The 20,234-nt window shown below is 49.5% G+C and overlaps 1 protein-coding gene across 1 annotated transcript in view; it reads right to left on the bottom strand.

Moving 5' to 3' along the window:
* Positions 1-11,136, bottom strand: part of RYR2 (ryanodine receptor 2) — a 539,007-nt gene extending 527,871 nt beyond the window's left edge. The window contains exon 1 of the mRNA XM_072971049.1: positions 10,964-11,136. Within this exon, the coding sequence (XP_072827150.1) occupies positions 10,964-11,011 (48 nt within the window). The 5' untranslated portion in view covers positions 11,012-11,136. The remainder of the gene's footprint in view (positions 1-10,963) is intronic.
* Positions 11,137-20,234: the final 9,098 nt, after the last annotated feature.

Genomic DNA, 20,234 nt, shown 5'->3' with positions numbered 1-20,234 from the left:
TACCTGACACAGACGTAGGAGGAAATCTTGGATTGGCGACTGGGTTCAGCCTCAGCCCTTTCCAGTTTAAGATATTTATGAGTGACTCTTTGGGAACCATCTTAAAATACAAGTGAAGAAAGCAGCCCTAAGTGAGCACACAGCACGTCACAGACACCTGTGACACGGGAGGCAGTAAATACGTCTTTGTTGAGCGCAGGGAGATACACACAGGGATCATCATGGCCCCACCGGTGCATCCATAACACACCGTTCAATGGAGACATCAGCCTAACACATGGTCAGCCCAACATTTACAGCATTCACAGCGGCCTGGAGGAGCCACAAGCCAACCGTGCAGTTACACAAAAGTGAAAGCCGAAAACTTATCAACTCAGCACCCAAAAAATAGACAGCCTTAGTGTCCTATAATTTATGGTCGTTTCTCTGCCCTCCGCCTCACTCATGTGAAAAACGATTATGCTCTCAGTATTTCAGTTCACGGCATGGAAGAATCTTATCAAAAACACTCGGGCAATAATTTTCCCCTGCCCATAAAAATAGGCTGAATTTATCTAACCTTAAAAACAGCCTCCACTTGCCCACAGTATTGGGTCCCTCCGTGGAAGCTGTGCTGCTAAATTAAGCAGAGTTCTTGACTCCGACGGTCTGAACGGCAGAAGAGGGGGCCATTACTCATCTTCTCTCTTACACAAAGATCTGCAAGTCCTTCTCCTTGATTTATCTGCCAGCTCCTTCGGTCAGATTTCAGTTTGCTCCACGATTTGTATCTGAGTGCAACAGTGTCACCATCTTTGATGCGGAGAACTTCAAGTCCATCTCTAGACTTCTGAGGTGCCCTCAGACATCCTCAGACACCTGGGATACCTGTGCACACACCCCCTTACCAGACCCCGGGCTTCGGTCTGCCCACGTGAAGAGGGAAATGGCGACACACTCTCGCTGTCCCCCCCTGCTGGGTGACCGCCTGAAACTGCCATGACACCATTCTCTACTGACATCTAGGTCTTTACTTTCGGCCTTTCCAGAGCAATATTTTTGTTCGTTAGAACTTATGCTGTTATTTCTCGTTCTGTCAATCATGTGAAATTCTCGAAATTCTGTTCTGTAGAAAATGTCCTTGGCAGGACCAAAACTAGAAAACGTTCCACTAACAGTAGACGGGGCAGTTTCTTCATTATTCCAGATGAAAATGTGGGGGCGCTATCTCCCCATCATCTAACTTGTGCTTGAGTGTCACCACCCTCACGTCCCCTCCTCTGGACCAGTGTCCACAAGCCCTGTAACCAGGTGGAAAGATGGCAGCGTCCCAGCCGTAGAGGAAGGAGTCTCTAGATTGCCTGGTCCAACCCCTCTCTGCCTCCACTAGATTCCCAAATCCTCCTGCCATTTGCACGAGAGTGATCTCATTCTCTAAGGAAGCAGTGAGACCTGGATATGCATGAGCGAGGGCCCAGCCTCAGCCGAATCCCGGCGTGTGGAGAGGTGGAATCCCTGCCCTTTAAACCGTGAGGACTCTCGTGCCTGGCACGCACTGGCAGTCCTGGGCAAGACCACCGGGCAGATAACGTGACTGAACACTCCACCTAGTACGCTACTGGTTGAAGAAAGTTCTAGAAAGTTACAGAGTATATAAATTTAATTGACATTTGGCATACGCAGATACACAGAGTTACGTACACATGACACATCTATACAGTTAGGTAAGGTAAGACACGCTGTATCTAATTTGATGGGGCAAAAGGTGACACATCTTAGCTATTGGATGCTTGGTAAGCAAGTGGTTTGGCTGGTTGAGCAGATCCTATAACCGTCATCACCTCAAAAGGAGTTCCCTTGTGAGAATGTTGTGGGCCACGACTGCGGTCCTGAAGAGGTGAACACACATTCATTCTTCGTGGTTAAAAGTGCAGGCGTTTGTTGAAAACGTCTATTTTTTATCACTGGTGTTAAGTATGAATCCAGTTGGGATTTGCACACTTAAACGCTACATACACTTACTGCTTAGATTTTTTAAAAAACAGAGCTTTGCAAGCTATAAATTGTATATGCAGTATAGTGCCAATTCCATTAAAATGTAAGTTGTGTGGGAATTAAATATCTCAGAAAATGTAAATAGCTTAATTTTCTGGAAAAAAAAATTACTGAAATTTATTTAGCCAGTTAAATTATTTATCCCAGCAGCAGAGCCAAGGGCAGCTACTATCAGCAAAATCATTTTGTTTCCTAAGATATTTTGACATGTTCTGCTGACCTGAGCTGTCAGAAAATTGTTCTAATATGCTCGATTTCCAAAAACTTATTTGTAAATACATACATAAACCTTGCAATCTTTTTGAGTCGGTAGCTATGGAAAAAATCACTCAAGCCACTAGCAAGAGGAACTCCCCCCGCTCGTCCTAATGAGATGCCCGAGCTTCAGGCCTGCTGGTTACTCACCCACCTGCACAGGCAACATCCAGACGGGGCCGCCCAGCTTAGACCTAGCGACGCTCTTGCTGTAACTGCTTACCGAAAGGTCCCCAGCAGAAAACGAAACTACGCAAAGCTAACCTAAAGCCAAGTGAAGCCAGTGTGTGCTCCCAAATCAGGTGAAGCAGCCAGGAATTACCTGCTAGAGGGGAAGTGCACGTTCATTCGTGCAGCGGGTGGAGGACGGGGGCCCCTGCCCCGGCCTGGGCGGGGCCCTCCTCCCCGAGCCTGACCCTGCCCTCGCCACTGCCGGGGTGAAGACGTCACCTGGGTCACCGCTGTTTCCCTGCTTCCGGCCGCCCTCTGTCCTCACAGCCTCCTGCAGTCTGGCGGCCACCTTCACCCTTGCCCTGGAGACCACATCCAAGGTCTTCATGGTCGCCCCAACCCTGGGCCTTCGCCACAGCGGGCTCTCTGCTCCTTGTCTGAGGGCCTGTCCATTCCACTATCACCCAGTGGTGTCCAGTCCCCGGTCCCCGTGGGCCCACCCTCTCTTCAGGGCACCACGTCCGTGTGTCCAGCTCTGCCCCTTGCCTTGCTGTCCCGGGACAGCGCTAACAAAGCACCACCCCTGGGTGGCGCAGCGACAGGAGCGTGTGGCCTCCCAGCTCTGGACAGAGGCCAGAGGTCTGCGCTCAGGGGCCAGAGGGCCGTGAGGAGAACCGGCCCCGGCCCCCCTGCTGCTTCTGGGAGCCGTGGGCACCCCCCGGGCTGGTGGGTGCTCCCATCGCTCCGATGCCGTCTTCCCGTCAGCTTCCCTCTGGACGTGCCTGAGCCCCGTCTCCCCGGTCATGCTGGATTCGGGCCCACCCTATCGACCACATTTTAACCTGACCCTCTCTGCAAAGACGCCGTCTCCAAATTTAAGATCACAGCCTGAGGTCCTGAGGGCCAAGGCTCCAGCGTACCATTCTGAGGGGGACACAAGTCAGCCACAACAGACCTCAAGCTCAGTGCGCCCCAGACGAGCCCCACTGCCTCCCCTAAAACCGTCCCTTGTCCGTCGTTTCTTCGAGTCTCCTGGCTCATCTTTGTCTTCTTCTCCTCCTTGCATCCAGTCAGCGACCCAGGCTGGTCACCTTCTCTTAAGCCCTCCCCCCTCACGCCCACACCACCACACAAATCCAGGCTGAGTTATCTTGCACCAACTCCACGGTGACTGTCCCTAATAGGTTTCTTAGCTCTGGTCTCCCTCTGATCTCTATATCCCAATTTATCTTATAAATTGCTGCCACATTAATCTTCCTAACAGACAGCTCTGACCCATTTCCCTCCCTAGAGGGGGAAAAAAAAATAACTTCAAGGGCCCTCCTCACCTTGTGAATTAAGTATAAACCCCTGTCCCTGGTGGTGTCAAGGCTCCCGACTCCTCCAGGACCCCACCACCACTCACACAGTCTCTCTCCCAGACACGGCACCATGTGTTTCCACAGTTTCCACCAGAGTCCTGCTGAGAAGAGAAACATCCATCTCAAAGGGCTTCTTGGAGAGCCCTTTAATGAAGGGACCAGAGACGGGCGGGGAGGGTGATGGGGCTCAACCGAGAGGGAGGGACACTGGGTGACCAGCCACAGTGGGAAGCTGGTGCCAGCCCCTTGTTCTGGGGTGACAAGGGGAGGAAGGGGTTCCTGTGCCCAGGGCAACAGGAGCCTCCTGAACACAGAGCAGGGCAGAGACGTGGAAGAACGCACGTGGGATGAGAGAACAGAGCCCCAGCACGCTGCCTCTATGCACATCGCTCCTCCCCGGGGTCCCGCCGGCCCACCTCCTCACCCCCATTTATCAAGATCCTCTCCATCTTCAAAGGGCAGACGAGTGATAGTAAAGATATTTTTAAAGGAAAAAGCTTGACTCATAACAAAAGTAAAGTGAACATGTGTCTAAGATTTTACCAAATTCATCATTGAGTGAAAGAACCAGTATGGCGTAACCACATGCTCACAGGAAAACCCGAAGAACATCGCAAGAGAAGCGCCCATCAGGAGAACTGAAATGCCTTTGCTCGCGAAGCGCAAAACTGCTGTGTATGCACATCTGCGGTCCACCGGGCACCCCTGCCTCCTCTGCGATCAAGACTCCAGCGTCCAGGAAGCCCCGCCACCCCTCAGCTTCTGCAGCCTGCAGGGCGTGAGGCAGCCCGAAGGCAAGGGACAGGCAGGGCCAGCCCCGTGGGCGCGGGAGGCAGACAGGGCCCCCACGGTTCCTCCTTCATTGGCCAAATTCAGTCCTTCACAACTTTCCCTGACTAGGAAGGCAAGAAGGAAGGCGGGAAGGAAAGAAAGGGGTTTGGCACCAGAAAGACCTGAGACCCACCCCCGACAGCACTTCCTCGCAAACTGCCCTGGAGCAGGTAGTTTCGCCTCCCAGCCCTCGGTTTCCCCGTCTCTCTAACAGCAGTTGGCGGCTTTATGGACAAGATGAGTTGCTCTGGGAAATGAGGTGAACGGGGCTACCCAGAGCCAAATAAACGGCAGCCACCACACTGAGGTCCTTTCATTCTCCTTCACTACAAAATCACAGAGTCAGGCCAGGACCAGCCTGACTGTAAACGCTGCCTCCTCCACGGAGCCTGGACCACAATCATCAGACATGACCCCTCCCTCCTCCACATCCTTTCCCGTAACCATCACGGGCCTCTGAGTCCGCGCTCCAGCAGAATGGCTGCCCTCTCATTCCCCATCCCACCCCACAACGTTTTACCATCAGGTTGCAAGGAAACATTTGGAAACTTTCTTGAGTCCATGAGCTGGGTACCAGTGGATTCGGCCTCAGGCCCAGGTCTTGTGAAGGTTAGGATCACACTGGTGACTTGAAGCCAGAGCCACTGGCCAACACAGAGCCACGGGGAGGAAGAGCCACTCAGGGGACAGGATACAGGTGCGCTCAGGACGGTGTGTCCAGAGCCAGAGGTGTGTCCAGAGGTGGCGGGAGTGAAAGCAGAGACCGTGGGCAGCTGGACATGAGGGGCCAAGCGCTGTCAGGTCTGGGTGGGTTCCTTCTATAAGAAGGGATGGCTCTGGGAGAGCCCCCCACTCCTCTGGCTCCCCAAGCTGGATGAAGCCACTGGTAAGGCTTTTCAAACTCCATTATTCCAAGGAGCCCAGACTCTGGGGTGCAGAGAAGCTCATGAAGGTGGAAGAGACAGAACTGGAGACAAGACAGAATCTTTTGGGACAACCAAAAACTCAGCGTAGACGGAGTGAAAAGAATCCCCAAAAGCATGATCAGAAATGTATAAAAATAACTCAGAATGTATCCTAGCTCCAAGGCCGAGCAGAGGAGCTTCAAAAAGGAGCACCAGGTCAGTAGCGGTTGTGAGGCCTACAGGAGAGCAGGACGTTCAGGTTTGGCACGGGGAGGGGGTGCGGTACTACCATCTCCTACTGGGAGTTCAGCCAGGAAGAGAGGCTGCGTAACAGTTACAGGGAGAGGTGGAGACAAGCGGTGGGTGGAGACCACATTTGGAGGAGCCGAGGAGCTAAACAAGGCTCGGGGTCAAACAAAGAAACTCTAAGATGGGAGAAATCAGCATGCTTCAAGAGCAAGCAGAAGGAGCAAGTGGAGAAGAGGCAGAGAGAGGACAGGATACTGCAGACTCCCATCCTGGACCGAGGAGCAGGTACCGTACGGAGACACAGGACACACCAGGGAGCGCCACTTCAGGAAGGAGGAAAGTACCCTCCTCGTCAGGGGCTGGGAGGACAAGAGGGCAAGTGCAGACAGTGAACCGTGTGACGGTGAAGAGAAGCCTCCGTGGGGCAGGTGGGTGTAGACCTACTCCACAGAGAAGAATGTGCACTGATAGAGCACCTTTCTGGCAATTCTTCAGAGACTGTCAAGCACTTGGCATTACACTCTCATGCTGCAGTTACAGGCTGAGTGTTCGTGTCCACCCAGTTTCACAGGTTGCAATCCCAGCTCCCAAGGGGATGCTAGCAGGAGGTGGGGAGGTGACTAGGCTGTGAGGGTGGGACCCTCATGAACGGGATCAGTGCCCCTATAAGAAGAAACACAAGAGAGGATTTCTCTCTCGGCCACATGAGGACACAACAAGAAGATGGCCATCTGCAAACCAGCGAGAGAGCCCTCGTCACACGCTGGGTCTGCTGGCACCGTGATCCTGGACTCCCCTGGACAGCCTCCAGCACTGTGAGAAGTAAATGCGTGTTGTGTCAGCCACCCAGTCTGCGGTACGCTGTTCTAGTGGCCCGAACTAGGACAGCCCACCAACTTGGAGTGTGACACTGGCCAAGTCATTTCCCCTCTCTGAGCTTTGGTTTCCTTCCCTGCAAAACGACAGGGGTGGGCGGGTGGCGTTTTCTACAGGTGTTTTCCAACTCAAACATCCTACATTTTCATGTGTGCTTGTTCCTTCTGATTGTTCCACAGCAGCCTCCAAATCCTTTCTTTGCAGTTACAAGTGCAGACCACTTCCTTCCTTATTTCCAGTGCTTCCTTGACACCTACTATCGCGCCATGCATATAGAAGGTGTTCAACAAATGTTTTAATAAATTAACCAAATTCCCATAATGTCAAGAGCGTCAGGAGATAAACATGTGCTACATATCTCTCCCTCTCCCCCAGGGCTATTTACAGAAGCACCGCCACCCAGAAGGTGTAATCCTTCCCCTGGCAATTTGGCTTTGATAAAAACACTTACCTAAAGCCAAAGTACAAATGAGATTGAATGTCAAGTAAGTCAGTGCCTAAGTGCTCCAGATCCGGCCCTTCCTGCCAATGTGCACACACCAACTCCTAAATTAAAAAAATAATAATAATAAGTTAAAACCATAAGCCTGGGTGGGTTTTCCATCCATTTCTTGAAAAACAAATACCACAGTGCACATCCGTCTGAAGCCCCTCATGCCTTTGCTATCAGGCAAGCAAACGGGGCACGCTCCCCCTGCCCACCTGCCTTCTCATTTGTGCTCGGAGACATTCCCACAGCTATGGATTCGGAGGGCGCCTCCTGTTTGCGGTAAACCAAATCACGCTTCAAGCAGCTGACGAAGCAGCCTTTCTCTCCTGCACAGGGCACCTGCCCGAGGGCTGAGCGGCAGGCGTGGCTCTACATGCAGAGCAGCTGGCTCTGTGCAGCGGCCCTCCTGGTACGTCTACAAACCAGGGCTGAACACTCCAGGCCAACCTAGTTCACGGTGTTGTGCACTGGCCTCCGTGCTTTGTGATCATTGCTATTCACTGGGGATACCGTCCAAGATGCTTCCTATCAGCAGTGAGCAAGATGTGTAAGCGCTGACCAGAGACCTGTGGTGAAGTAGTCCCTTCTGCAAAGGAAGGCCCCAGAAAGCTAACAGCTCTCCTACCGGAATAGTTTTGGTAGCCAGGAGTAAGTCTGAAGTTTGAAGTCTCAACCTATATATAAATACAAAACCACATGACCCGGGATACCCCGAGAGAACTCAACTCTGCCCACACAAATGGCAGAAGGACGTAGCACTCAGAGGAATCAACTCTACACAACAAGGTCATTTTACATCACGGTTTTCTCAAAGTCAAGGAATTCCAGTTCACTGCTATACTGGGAAGTTAGTAACAGTTTTAAAGTAAAATAAACAATACATTCCAAACCGTGGGTATGTTTAAATATGACAGTGAATAAATCCATCATGGGCTGAAGGCTTATTTTATGACAGGATCCTTCTAAGTGCCCCAGCACATCTAGCGTTTTCATGTACATATTCTCAGTTTCTCTCCAAGAAGAACACATCAGCGTGGGCTTGATGGAAGATGATCTCTCATCTGCATGACACTTGAAAGGAACCTTAGCAAACTCACAATTGCATAATGGAAAAGAGATGGGAGAGGGACCAGCCCAGGCTCAACACTGACAAAACTTCCTTTCACACAGGGAATTGATTCGTGGCAGCAGACATAACTCATGGACACAGTCCATTAAAGGTTTCACCTTTGCTTCCCTTAGCAGTGATCACAAGCCTCTTCTAGAAGAAGGAAGAAGAAAAGCTTTCTGTGGACAGAAAGATGCCAGAAATTCTTCAATGAGCTGCAGCGCTTGAATAAAAATCTAGCACATAGGGTGCTTTACTCAGAACATACGAAATGTCTGGTCCGACGCACAATTAGGGCCTCTTAACAACTAACAGTTTGATTTTCCTTGTTGAGCACAACAGCTTCATCCATAACCTACAACCATTTTATCTACATGTACAGGTTGTTAATACTCCCTGGGCTACTAAAAAAAAAAAGGAATAACTCATATTGACAAGATTGCACAAAACAAAGAAAAAAAAATGCCCCAGAAAGAAAAGAGATGAATTTACTGTAAGAATTCCATTCTCTCCATTCCTAACTCCATCAACATTTCTCAGCCATTAACATTCTCCGGTTAAAAAGGGAATAAAATGGAAAGCAGCAAGGGTAGCAGACAGGAGTGGAAAAGGACGGAGAATTTCCACACCAAACCTGTAACAGGAGAGGGAAAGGCATGTTTTCCTTTTAGATGTTAATGCTTCCCAAAAAAAAAAAAAATTCCCCTGCTCCACTGTGCCACCTCCTTCAAGGTCATTTATCATCAGCACAACACCCGACGGCTGCTTTATTAAAAGAAAACCCCCAGCCTAGGACTGCCAGATCCGGACCCAGGTCCCACTTATCAAGGGTGTCGCCGGGCTGACAGGCAGCTGTCCTGGGGCAGGCAGCTAACATTACTTTATATGTACAGAACCTCGCCCACAGGCACGGCACCTCCGTCCCCATTAAGTATTCTGATAACACCTCCTCCGTGAGCTTGGCTTCACATCTGAGCCTGCAGGAAGCCCTTGGGTGCACAAAGCCTTCCAAAAATTTTTTAGCTAATTTTAACCCTGTGGAGTCTGGAAAAAATTGAATTTAAACATTACACAGCAACAAATATTTTATCCACCTGGACAAAAGACTTAATGGTACTGAGAAACATCTTTTCATGTGGCTTTTATTATGTATTTTAAAAAAATGTATAGACAGTTTTCCACTTTAAAAAAAACGGTATTACTCGTGGGCTTAAAATATTCCCCATGAGCAAGGTTTTGGTGGACAGGCTCTCAGAGCTGGGTCCTGGGCCAGGAGCACCAGCAGCGGCATATGTCATGGTGCACGCGTACCAGGCAGCTATTAGGTCAAATCATTCACCGTCTGATGTGTACCCCGAATTTTACCCTTTCTAAAGTCTCCCCACCACTCAAAGCAAAATGAGTGCCAAAAAAAAAATTAGAAGAGCAAAATGGGAAAACCAGCCACTTAACAATGTTCTTGGACAAACGAACCGTTCTCGCTTGCGCACCTAAATACACCCTGTAGGCTGCACACCTAAGGGTTGCTATCTGGTTACTATTTCAGAGCGTAAATATCTCTACGATTTTCTGTGACTGAGGAGGTAACTGTAACTGGGAAGTGACAGCTTTCTCACTGTTCAGCAAGGAAGAGACAGGAGAAGCTGCAGTCCTCGGGCGGGGGCAGGGGATCCTGGGAGGGGAAACCCTTCGGAGGGGAAGACACAAGCGGAGGAAAAGGGAAGGCGGAAAGGACGCTGCAAACGCGCAGTCGGTCATTCTTAATAACAAGTTACGGCCTTTGCTTCGGTGGAGGGGCTCGCAGTCCCAGCTCTGAGGTGACCCAAGCCTCGGCCAGGGAAGTATCTGCAGCGGCCGAACAAACAGCGACAGGAAGGAGCAGTGCCAAGAGGTACTTAAGGAGAAGAAATTGTATTAGTGCGGAGCCAACCCTTCCCTGCTGCCACCCAGTGTGGAAATTCCGGGCAGCCACCCTGCCCTTACACACACACACACGCACACTTTGCTGCACTCGCCGTTCGATAAGCCAACATTTAGAGAACGACGCGTTCGCGATGTCCCCCGCCGCCCCCGCGCGCGTACACACACACACACACACACTCGCTTCCATCCCTTCCACGATCTGCAAGCAGTCACAGCACCACCATGGCCCCAACCCAGGCACCGCGGGGACCGCGGAGGCGACTTCCCTCCGCGCGCAGCACCCTGACTTGGGGGTTATCTCGGCGCATGTCCTGCACCCCCTCCCCGGTCGGCGCCCCGCGGAGCTGGTGAATCCGTGGGTTGCGTGACGGCGCGCGGGTGCAGCCCGAAAGCCCGAGGAACAGCCCAGCGCCGGCCCCAGTGCCCCACGGGCCACCCCGAAGGTCCCAGCCCTGCCGACGGGTCAGGCCAGATCGGCCGCCCCCGCGTCCCCGACTCCGGCAGCTCCGCGGCGCCGAATCTCCGCGCCGCGCGACCGACCCCCTCGCCGCGCGCTCGCCACGCTCCGTCCCCGGGCTGTAGACACGCGCGCACCGACACGCACACCTGCACCCCCCGGTGAGGCTCGGGCTTCCCGCATCCCCCGGGACACCCCGGCCCCGCCCGCGCGTCCCACCGCCCGCTGCCACTCTGCCCAGACCCCGCAGGCGGATGCCCGGGCTCCCCCTGCCCCGGGGACCAGGAGACGCGCGCCGCTTACTGTTCGCAGGAACTGGATCTCATCCTCGCCCTCGCCCCCATCGGCCATGGCTCCGCGCCTCCCGGCCCGGCCGGCTCCCGAAACCCGCGGAGCCCGGCGGCGGTGGCGGTGGCGTTGGCGGTGCCGGCCCCTCGCGCTGCCTCGTGCTGCTGCTGCTGCTGCTGCTGCTGCTGCTGCTGCTGCTGCTGCTGCTGCTGCCGCCGCCGCTGCCCGGAGCCGGGGGCGGGAGGGGGCCGCGGCTGCCTGGGGCCGAGCGCCAGGCGGTCCTCGCCTGCAGAGCTGAGGGGGAGCAGGCGCGCGCGGGGGCCGCCGAGGCGGGAGCCTCCCCGCGCCGCACTGTGCGGGAGGAGGGCGACCCGGCCCGGGGGACGCGCGCGGGGAGGCGGCCCCGCAGTCCCGCCGCGCCGGCTTCGCGCGCTCGGCCTGCGGCAGGCGGACTGCTCGGCCCCGGCTCCTCCGGGCGAGTGCGCGGAGCCGGCGGCGCCCGGGCGGGTGCCGCGGTGGGGGCGGGGAATGGGGGCGGGCGAGCGGGCGGGCGGGGAGGAGCTCGGCGGCTCCCCTCCGCTGCAGGTGATCCGCAGCCCGCTCCTCGGGGCCGCCAAACCCGAGGCCCAGCGCCGCTTACCGGCCGCGCCGGGTATCGGAGCCGAGCGCCCCGAAGAGCGCGCAGCCTTCTACCTGCGCCCTCGGTTCCCCTGCGCCCCTTCGCCTGCCCCTTCTGACCTTAAACCCGGGGCTCAGGCTCGGCGTTGTTGCCTCCCGAAGGGGCTACCCAGCACTCGGGATCGCAGGCAAGAATCGTCTTTCGCCTGGATGCCCGCAACGGGTCGTCTCCAAAGTAAAGGTGACCCAACACATGGTATTTTAAACTTGGATTAGCTCCATTTCTGATCAAGAGAATTCTTCAGTATCTAGTTTCATGGTGCACCATGCTTCTCACAGATTAACCATAGAAAAGCATGGTGCACAGGACTTTAAGGAATGCATTCAACAAATGCATGGTGAATGCCTACGCCAGACGCGGTGGCACAAGACAGAACCGAGTTCATACTCTAAGATTACAAGGAATTGCAACAAAGGATGGGATGATATCTGCCAGTATGAATCACTGAGGAGTTCTAAATTCAGACTGTGGTACCCGTTAGCCTCACTATAAAGCCATCTATTTCTGAAGAAATTCGAGCATTCGCCACAGATACCAATATCTAGTTCCCACCATATTCCATGCAATTACCTGCCAAATTGCCATTTAACAAACGGCTGTGACTAAGAAAATGCAGGATCTGAGACAGTTTGGGCAAGAAAGCACTTATCTCTTCTTCCTCGGTCATGACTCTTTCATTTAAGGTACTTTAAAATAGGTATATGCAAACCAAAGGTTGCAAATATCAATCCTACAAACATGCAGACACTGTAAAATGAAGGCTTTTCATCAATTTACCTACGGTGCACATTTTGCAGCATCTAGTTAGTTATCAATATCCGCCAGTAAGGCCATAGCAGCTTACATCTTACTTTCAGTTTTCATTACCTGCATACTTACTGAGCTGGTTTAGCTTATTTCCAGTAGAATGAACAATGTAAAGAATACGCCCATGAACACCTTCTCTCCTGTTGAGACTAGTAACGCTCTGCTCTGTCTTATGATACCAATCATCTCACCTAAGAACTTAACAGATTCTGGTATAATGATCCATAATGACTAACCAATTCTTAAACCGTCATTGATGTGAATCTTTACTGCTGGGAACCACTAAGTGTTCAGTCAGGGATCACACAAAAGAAAACATTCTCCATGAGGAATGACTTTATTCTGAAATTAGCTCTTAATTTTATGTTAAATAATTTCATCTCCCAAACTTACGACACATCAAACTGCCCTTTCCAAATATTGTATGCAAAACTATGCATAGAGAGTTTCTTAATTAAAACAAGCACATGTGCTATATGTTTGGGAATTACTCCATTCTACACATGTTAGGTAAAATACTATAAAAACTGTAACTCTATAGTTTTTCATTTTGGCATTTTAACTAGGCTGTAAACTTTCCTAACACGAGCTGTTCTTAGTATCTCATTAGCCCTCTCAGCATAAGTGATACCGCACTAAATGGCTAAGTATTCAATGACTATTACTCACCATGTAGTCTTCAGCAGCACACGGGCTTAGAGAAGAGGTTGCTTATCAAACATACCATTGTTGTGGACGTTACAACCCAAAACTAGAATACCGTAAGGTTTATGCCCTCTAATCTGTACTAAATGTATAAAAACATGTTTGAGGATGATACGTAATATTTACTTTTAAAAACAGAACTGAAACATACAGCAAGTGGGTTAACATCAGTGGTGCGTATATGGGGGTAGTATTACTGTGGGGATTCTGTTGAATATATTTAATGATTATAAATATTGAAATAATTTTTGCAAGAAAACTGCTAAAGCAACTAAAAGCAATGGGAATTTTTTTATTATAGTCGTTTTTAAAATGTGACTGTTCTAGTTGGTTTAGTTTATGTATGACTTCCTGGTCTCTTCTTCTGGTGAACAACTGTAGCAAGAAAAGTTGTTTTTGACTGCAAAGATCATAGAGTAATGGGATGAGAACTAATCTCAGTTTTAAATATAGTTTAAACTGAGAGAAACAAATGTAATTTAGATACAGCTTAAAGTTTATGCTCAATGTCTTTAATTCTCTTTATAGACTTGAGTTCTAAGGGATTAGCAAATACATATTTTCAAAGACACAGAACTATGGTTGATGAAATAGAAAAATATTTTGTTTATCTAGAATTTTCATAAGCATCCAATACTTGATATCTACAGGCTTTGTAATTTATATAAAATATTTCTTTTTTCTAACTGCATATTACATGTAATAGTTTATTTTGCCCTTTGCTACTGACATTTGTCTTGTTCATATCGCCTTACTGGAATCTTTCCACTCAAAAGATGTGTTTCCCTAACACCCATTTTGGGACTTTATTAATCATAATATAAAACAGTTTATTTCCATATTTTTCAGCCCAAATTTGGGGCGTGTTTTTCTTTGTGACCAATTTTATGTTCTGCAAGTGAAGGAAAAAGCGTATTTCTTTTTACTCTTTAAATTAAGATTATTTTTCTACAGTCACCCAATTAAAAATGTGCCATTGTAACCACTGTTCACTTGGTGGGACTTTAGACATCCTTAAAGAAAAAAAACATGAAGACAAATGTAAGACTTTTCATTTTAACTTCCAGCTTAACTAAAGCTCACCAGCGATGTACGTGAGCACTAGAAAATTAACTTCTTCCTCAAGGTTTCTATGAAAGTCAGCTAACATACTCAGTGTTACCATTTTATTTCAGCTTCTTTCAGTCAAGATGACATAAATAAAGATCTTAATGCGGAAGTGAGAGCCTCTGGATTGTCAGCAGACCATTATAAAGCTAGGATTGGAGAGGCCCTCCCCTCTCCAGAGTTAGCCCATTACATGTCAACTCAGATTTCCAGTTTCAGTATTTCCAGGGAAGTTTTCGTAGCATTTCTCATTATCCCATTTCAGAACTTAACCGACCAAACTTTTTTATCACATGTATTCTAAAATGCTACAGCTCTGATGTGCGCCTGAACTGAAAACAGACACCAGCAGATCCCAGGTACTCACCGCAAGCCGGCCCCCGGGCAGCCTGCATCCCAGCGGCTGGGATGACGTCAGGATGATGAGGATGGTGATGAAGTTTCACGGACTGCGCTCCGGGCACACCGCGTTTGACGTTTCTTTTCATCTCCTCTGCAGTGCCATTTTAGAGAAAAAGAGCAAGATTTACAGAAGTTAAGTAACCTGACCAAGATTACATAGCGGCCGAGTGGTGAGCAGGGGTCTGAGGGCTCCAGACTAAGCCTTTCATCACTGTTTCGTGCTACTAACTCTCCCAGATCCCAGCGTGGAGAACACAGGGAGAGTCTAGACAAGCAGGAACTAAAAAAGGCCCTGGCAGCCCCAGCGGATTTATTGCTGGTTTCAAGCCAACCGCAGGGGTCCTGCTAGCTCTCAGAGTGCCACGTGAGTTCTGGCAAAGGAGACAAGGATTACTGTGTGCTCAGAAGTAAAATCCAATTCATGCCTTCTGCCATAATTTGTATTCTTAGGGGAAATCCATTTTTGAAGACTTGAAAGTTATTCATCAGGATCTCATCAGTTCCCTAAATTGATCTTAAAATTGTGATCTAAAAAGTACGAAGCCCCAAACTACAATTAGTATTCTGATACCCAGGGTCAGGACTGAGCTGCACATAGACGACAAAAGTGAACACGATCTATCTCTTGGGGTCAACTCAGAGCCCGCAACAGCACGGAGAGGGTTGACCCTACATGATAAAAAAATTGCTAACTAATCACCTTCTCCACTGAAAAATAAGTTCCTGAGGAAGTGTGGGCTCCCCCAGAGGCACCCCAACTCAGACCCACTCTGTGTCGTCACAAGCAGGTCGTTAGGACCGCCCCACACCCCCGAGGCAGAGCTTCCTCCTGGCCTGCCTGTGTGTGCTGCACCACAGCTCAGATGCAAGGCCTGATCTTCCTCTGTGATTCCCCCCTATTATTCCCCAGAATTCACACATGGAAGTCAAACCCCCAAACGATGGTACTTGGAGGTTGGGCCTTTGGGAAATAATTAAGTTTAGACGAGGTCATGAGGGTGGGGTCCCCATGATGGGACTAGTGCTCTTATGGGAAGAGGAAGAGGAAGAGGAAGAGGGAAAAGTAGCCATGCAATCTACAATGAGATGGCGGCCGCCTACAGGCCAAAAGAAGAGGACTCAGAATGAAGCCTGCTTTCCAAGTGCCTGGGTCTTGGACTTCCCAGCCTCCAGAATTCTCAGAAATAATTTTCTATTTTTCAAGCCACCCAGCCTATGGGCTTTTATCATGGAAGTTCCAGCAGAATAAGGTACTTGCCGTCACCACCCAATATCAGTGTCTTCTTCTGGGTAAAAAGACGTCCTCCTGGTTCTTTATATCCCAAATTATTTCACTGACTTTGTAACCAATCTTCCTGGTTTTAGTCCTTTGCCACTGTGAGTCATCTTCCAGCTCCCACCAGCACAACCCCCTACAACAATGTTTCCATCTTGTAACTTCCCCGTTCAGTAAGAATTGGAGTCATTGAAGAATGGCTCCCAGACACCTACCATATTGCATTTAAACCCCTCAGCCTGGCTTTGGAGGCCCACTGAGATAGAACCTCCTACAAACCTTTTCGATTTTTAATTCCGAGTACTCCCGTGTTCTGGCCCCAAACCAAGCTACTGTTCCCCAGATAAAATGTACGCATTAACCAACCCTGCCTTTTCTTCTGATGTTTCTTCTGCCTAGCACCACATAACCCTATTAAAGTCTGTTCCATCTCCCAAGGAGCAATTCAAAACCCACCTCTGGGCTTTGGGTTACTCTGGCCAGACGCTGTAACTCTCTCCTGTGAATCACGGCCTTTCATCCTATATTGCCTGGGATGGCAGCTATGCGTCTAAGGATGGTATCCCCCAAATGCACGAACCGCCACCTAGAGGCAGAGACAAGGTGTCCCCTTTTTGTCACGCTTGTTCTTCACACGGAGCAGTTAAGAACCAACCTCTTCCATCTTTGGTTAAAGGCTGTTGGTCACTGTTGCCCCTTTGTACATAGCTTTCTAGTTTCATTTCCCTTTTAGGAAGATTCCATTTTAAGACACCGTTCTTCCTATCACGTGCCCTACCTGGAGATTGTCCATTGACTGCTCACAACACCTCTGGGAATATGGAGTCCGTCTAGTATCTTCCAGGTTTGTATGTAACAGCATAAGACATGAGCAGGTTCTTGGCGCTCACTCTTCATTCATTCATTCATCAAACATTTCCTGAGCACCTGCTATGTACCAGGCCTTGCCCTAGTGAAGAAAGCACAGGCCCCATGTCCATGAGGCATATTCTAGGGGCGGAGGTAGACACATACAGACAAATATACACATCAGGTGCTTTCGGGGCTATGAAGAAATATAAAGCAGGATACGGGAACAGAGAGTAACAGAAGGGACCGTTTTGTAGACAAAATGGTCAAGGACAGCATCTCCAGTGAAGCCTCCGGGCAGCAGTGACTTGAATCAAGTGACAGGGTGAGGCTCACGGCCACCTCGAGGAAGAGCCCCCCACGCAGAGGGGCCGGGACCTGCAAGAGCTTTGAGCTCAGGTGGCACGCTGGGAGGGCGGCAGGAGGGTGGCTGGCAGGGAGGGCAGGGCGGCAGGGACACAGCACGCATCCTGCCCACCTCCCGGCAGGAACGCCCATCACTCCTTTCCAGTGTGCCAGTCTGGTCTGAACGAGGCCAGGCGGCCGCCCGTTTTAACAGCTAGCGTGGGCCTCCACGCTCTGCACATTCTGAATTCCTGGATGTTGGGACTCTTGCGAGTATAAAGTCTCTTGGTCTGCTGATTTCTTCCAGGAGGTCAAACTTGACAGATCATACTTCTTCATCGTCATACCACCCTTGGTAAATGGCTAAAACACACAGACCTGTGCTTATCCGGTCTCGTCCCAGGAAACAGGACAAGGTAGTGGTCATAAATGTGGGCTTTGAAGCTGAAAAACTCACTTCCAGTTCCCTCTTCACCACCTACTGTGAAGTTATCTGATTGTCTAAACCTCTATTTTTCCATGTGTGAGATGAGGATAATAATAATTCCTCACAAGACTGCTGTGAACATTCAATGGGACAACGAATATAACTTCCCGAGCGCGATGCCTGGGACACGGACACACTCCAACTGCATGTGCCTGTGTATGTAATTTAAATTCAGAACTGCTACATTTAAAACTAAAATTATTTATGTCTTCTAAAATAAAATCAATCAGATGTTATGTTTAGTGCAACAACTTCAAAAATAAGGATTTTTCTAATTTTTCCATGCTTATTTCTAACATGAAGAGTCTCTTTGGGAAGTTCTCATCTGGGACACAAATGCACTAACTTTCCCATCAACATCTCATTATCTTTTAGAATTTTTTTTTTTTGGTTGTAAGTAATAAAGGCCTAAAAAGTAGGATCTTAAGCGACATAGGGGATCATTTCCCTTGTGTAACATTGGCTAAAATTAGGCAGTCCAAAAGTCGTGCCGTGGCCCTGTGATATTATTAATGCGCCATCCTCCTTCCATCTTTCAGCTCCACCATCCTTAGTTCATGAAATCAAGTCTCATTTTGCAAAATGGCTGCTCAGTACCAGCCATCAGTTCCAAGTTCCAGATGGGAATGAGGGTGTACAGCAGGACAAAAGCCATATGAGTTAATCTACCATTTAAGCTTTCCTGGAATCCCCACAAATCACTTTCACTTGTCTCATTGGCCAGAATTTAGTCACCTCTCTTTATATGAGAGGCTATGAAATCCAGCTTTTAGCTGGTTACATTGCAGCCCTCAGCAAAATCAGGGCTCTGTTGGTAAGAGAGAAGATGAACGTGAACATTGGGCAGGCAACCAGCAGATTTGGCCTCAAGCTCAGTACAACTGACTTTTCCTATTATATATGTGCATAATTTTACAATTTTATGGTTAAGAGGATGGTCTCAAGAATGCCTACCATCCCTTAAGGAAAGAAAGAAATTTTATGTCATCAAGTCAGGACATCATTTTCTTAATCGCCAAATAGAGATCTCAGTGAGGTCATCTCATTATCACCTCTGTGCCGTGACTTCTGGTTTGTCTCCAATGCCAAGCTCCCCACCTAAAGTCTGGAGTTACATCCAACCACGTACTGAGCCCTCCATATGGAGGGACAGGAGGGAGTCAAATTTGACGTATCCCACACAGAGCTGACAACTCCCAATTTCTTCCCCGGACTCCTCCTTCTTGAGTCTTCTGGCATCTCTGGTTACGGTGCATAGTTGGTCAGATCAAAGACCCGGGGAATCACCCTCAGATCAACTCTCTCTTCTCACTCCCTACATCTCATCCATTGCCAAGTCCTCCCTGTAAGGAGATTCCAAATCTGGCGCTCCTAACTGTGCCCATGGCCCGCATCCCCGGCCGAGCCCCACCCTCCGCTCTACCCAGCACCTCTCTCTGCTTGCCCTCTGGCTCACTCAGCCCCAGAACCTTTTACAGACGTAGTCAGACCACATCGTCCCCTGTCCCAAGTCCTCAGCCCTCTTCCCACTGCCTTCACCCTCTGTCACATACCCTCGAGGTCCGGCATCTCCATCCTTCCTGACTCCTCGCGGCATGCACTTTGTTCACTGCAGTCCCACCCCACTGGCCTTCTCTCCACCCATGGAACAGGCCAAGGTCACCCACTAGCCCTCCGTGGGCACTGTCCCCTGGATGGACACATGCTTGTCTCCTTGTCACTGTTCAGATCTCAGCTGAAGCACCGTCCCCCAGGCGCCCTCCCTGACCACCACGTCTCCGACGCTGGGTTTCACCCACCACTCTGCTCCTCATTCCTCGGCTTTCTCTCCTTTTCAACTGTTTATCACTACCTGAAACTATCTGATTTACTTGCTTCCCAAGCAGAGATCAAAACCCTTGCTGAAGTCCCGATAGCTAATCTCTATTCCTTCCCTCAACCCAGCAGACTTGTCCGTCTGTCATAGGAGGAGATTAGTTTGACAGGATCTGTTCTTTGTGAAGCCATGCTGTTTACTACTGTTCTTGGTAAAATATTTATAAAATAGGTACCCAATTATTTTCTTCCATCCTCTTTCCAGATACGGAGGTTATGTTTATCAGTCTAACGACATCTAGATTATTCTTTTCATAAATGTGCAACATCAGTTTTGTTAATGTCCAAACTTCGGCTCCACAAAGTCTCTGAAATGGAATCGATGCTTGCTTCGTACCTCAAGCTGTAAATAACCAGGACTGTGGATACAAATGACTCAGATGATTTTCTTTACTTTAGAATCAATTTATACCCTCAAAGTAAAAACACACAGTGCTGTTCCAATGTAGATACACAGACGGATGGAGAGATAAGTAGAGAGCTTTTTAGCGTCTCTGTCCTGCAGGTATCATTTAAAATTTACCTCATAAGTAAAAAGACTTTCCTTTCCATATCTCATTACTAAGATATTGAGTCTTTCAGTTTTCCCCGGGAACCCTGCCTCAGTTTTCTCACGTTACCTGCCGCCTCTCAGCAGCCCTCACGTTTCTCCCGCTGCGCTGCCCCACTTTCGCTCCTGTAAGACTCGCGTTTATATTCCATGTCCTAGAAAGTATTTTGCTTAGTCAATTAGTTTTCATTTTACGTTTTTTCT

The sequence above is a fragment of the Vicugna pacos genome, chromosome 11 (genome assembly GCF_048564905.1).
Source record: "Vicugna pacos chromosome 11, VicPac4, whole genome shotgun sequence".
In the NCBI taxonomy this organism is placed as follows: Eukaryota; Metazoa; Chordata; class Mammalia; order Artiodactyla; family Camelidae; genus Vicugna; species Vicugna pacos.
Note: the sequence above shows the minus strand (reverse complement) of the source record. Positions and strands in the feature narration are given on the sequence as shown.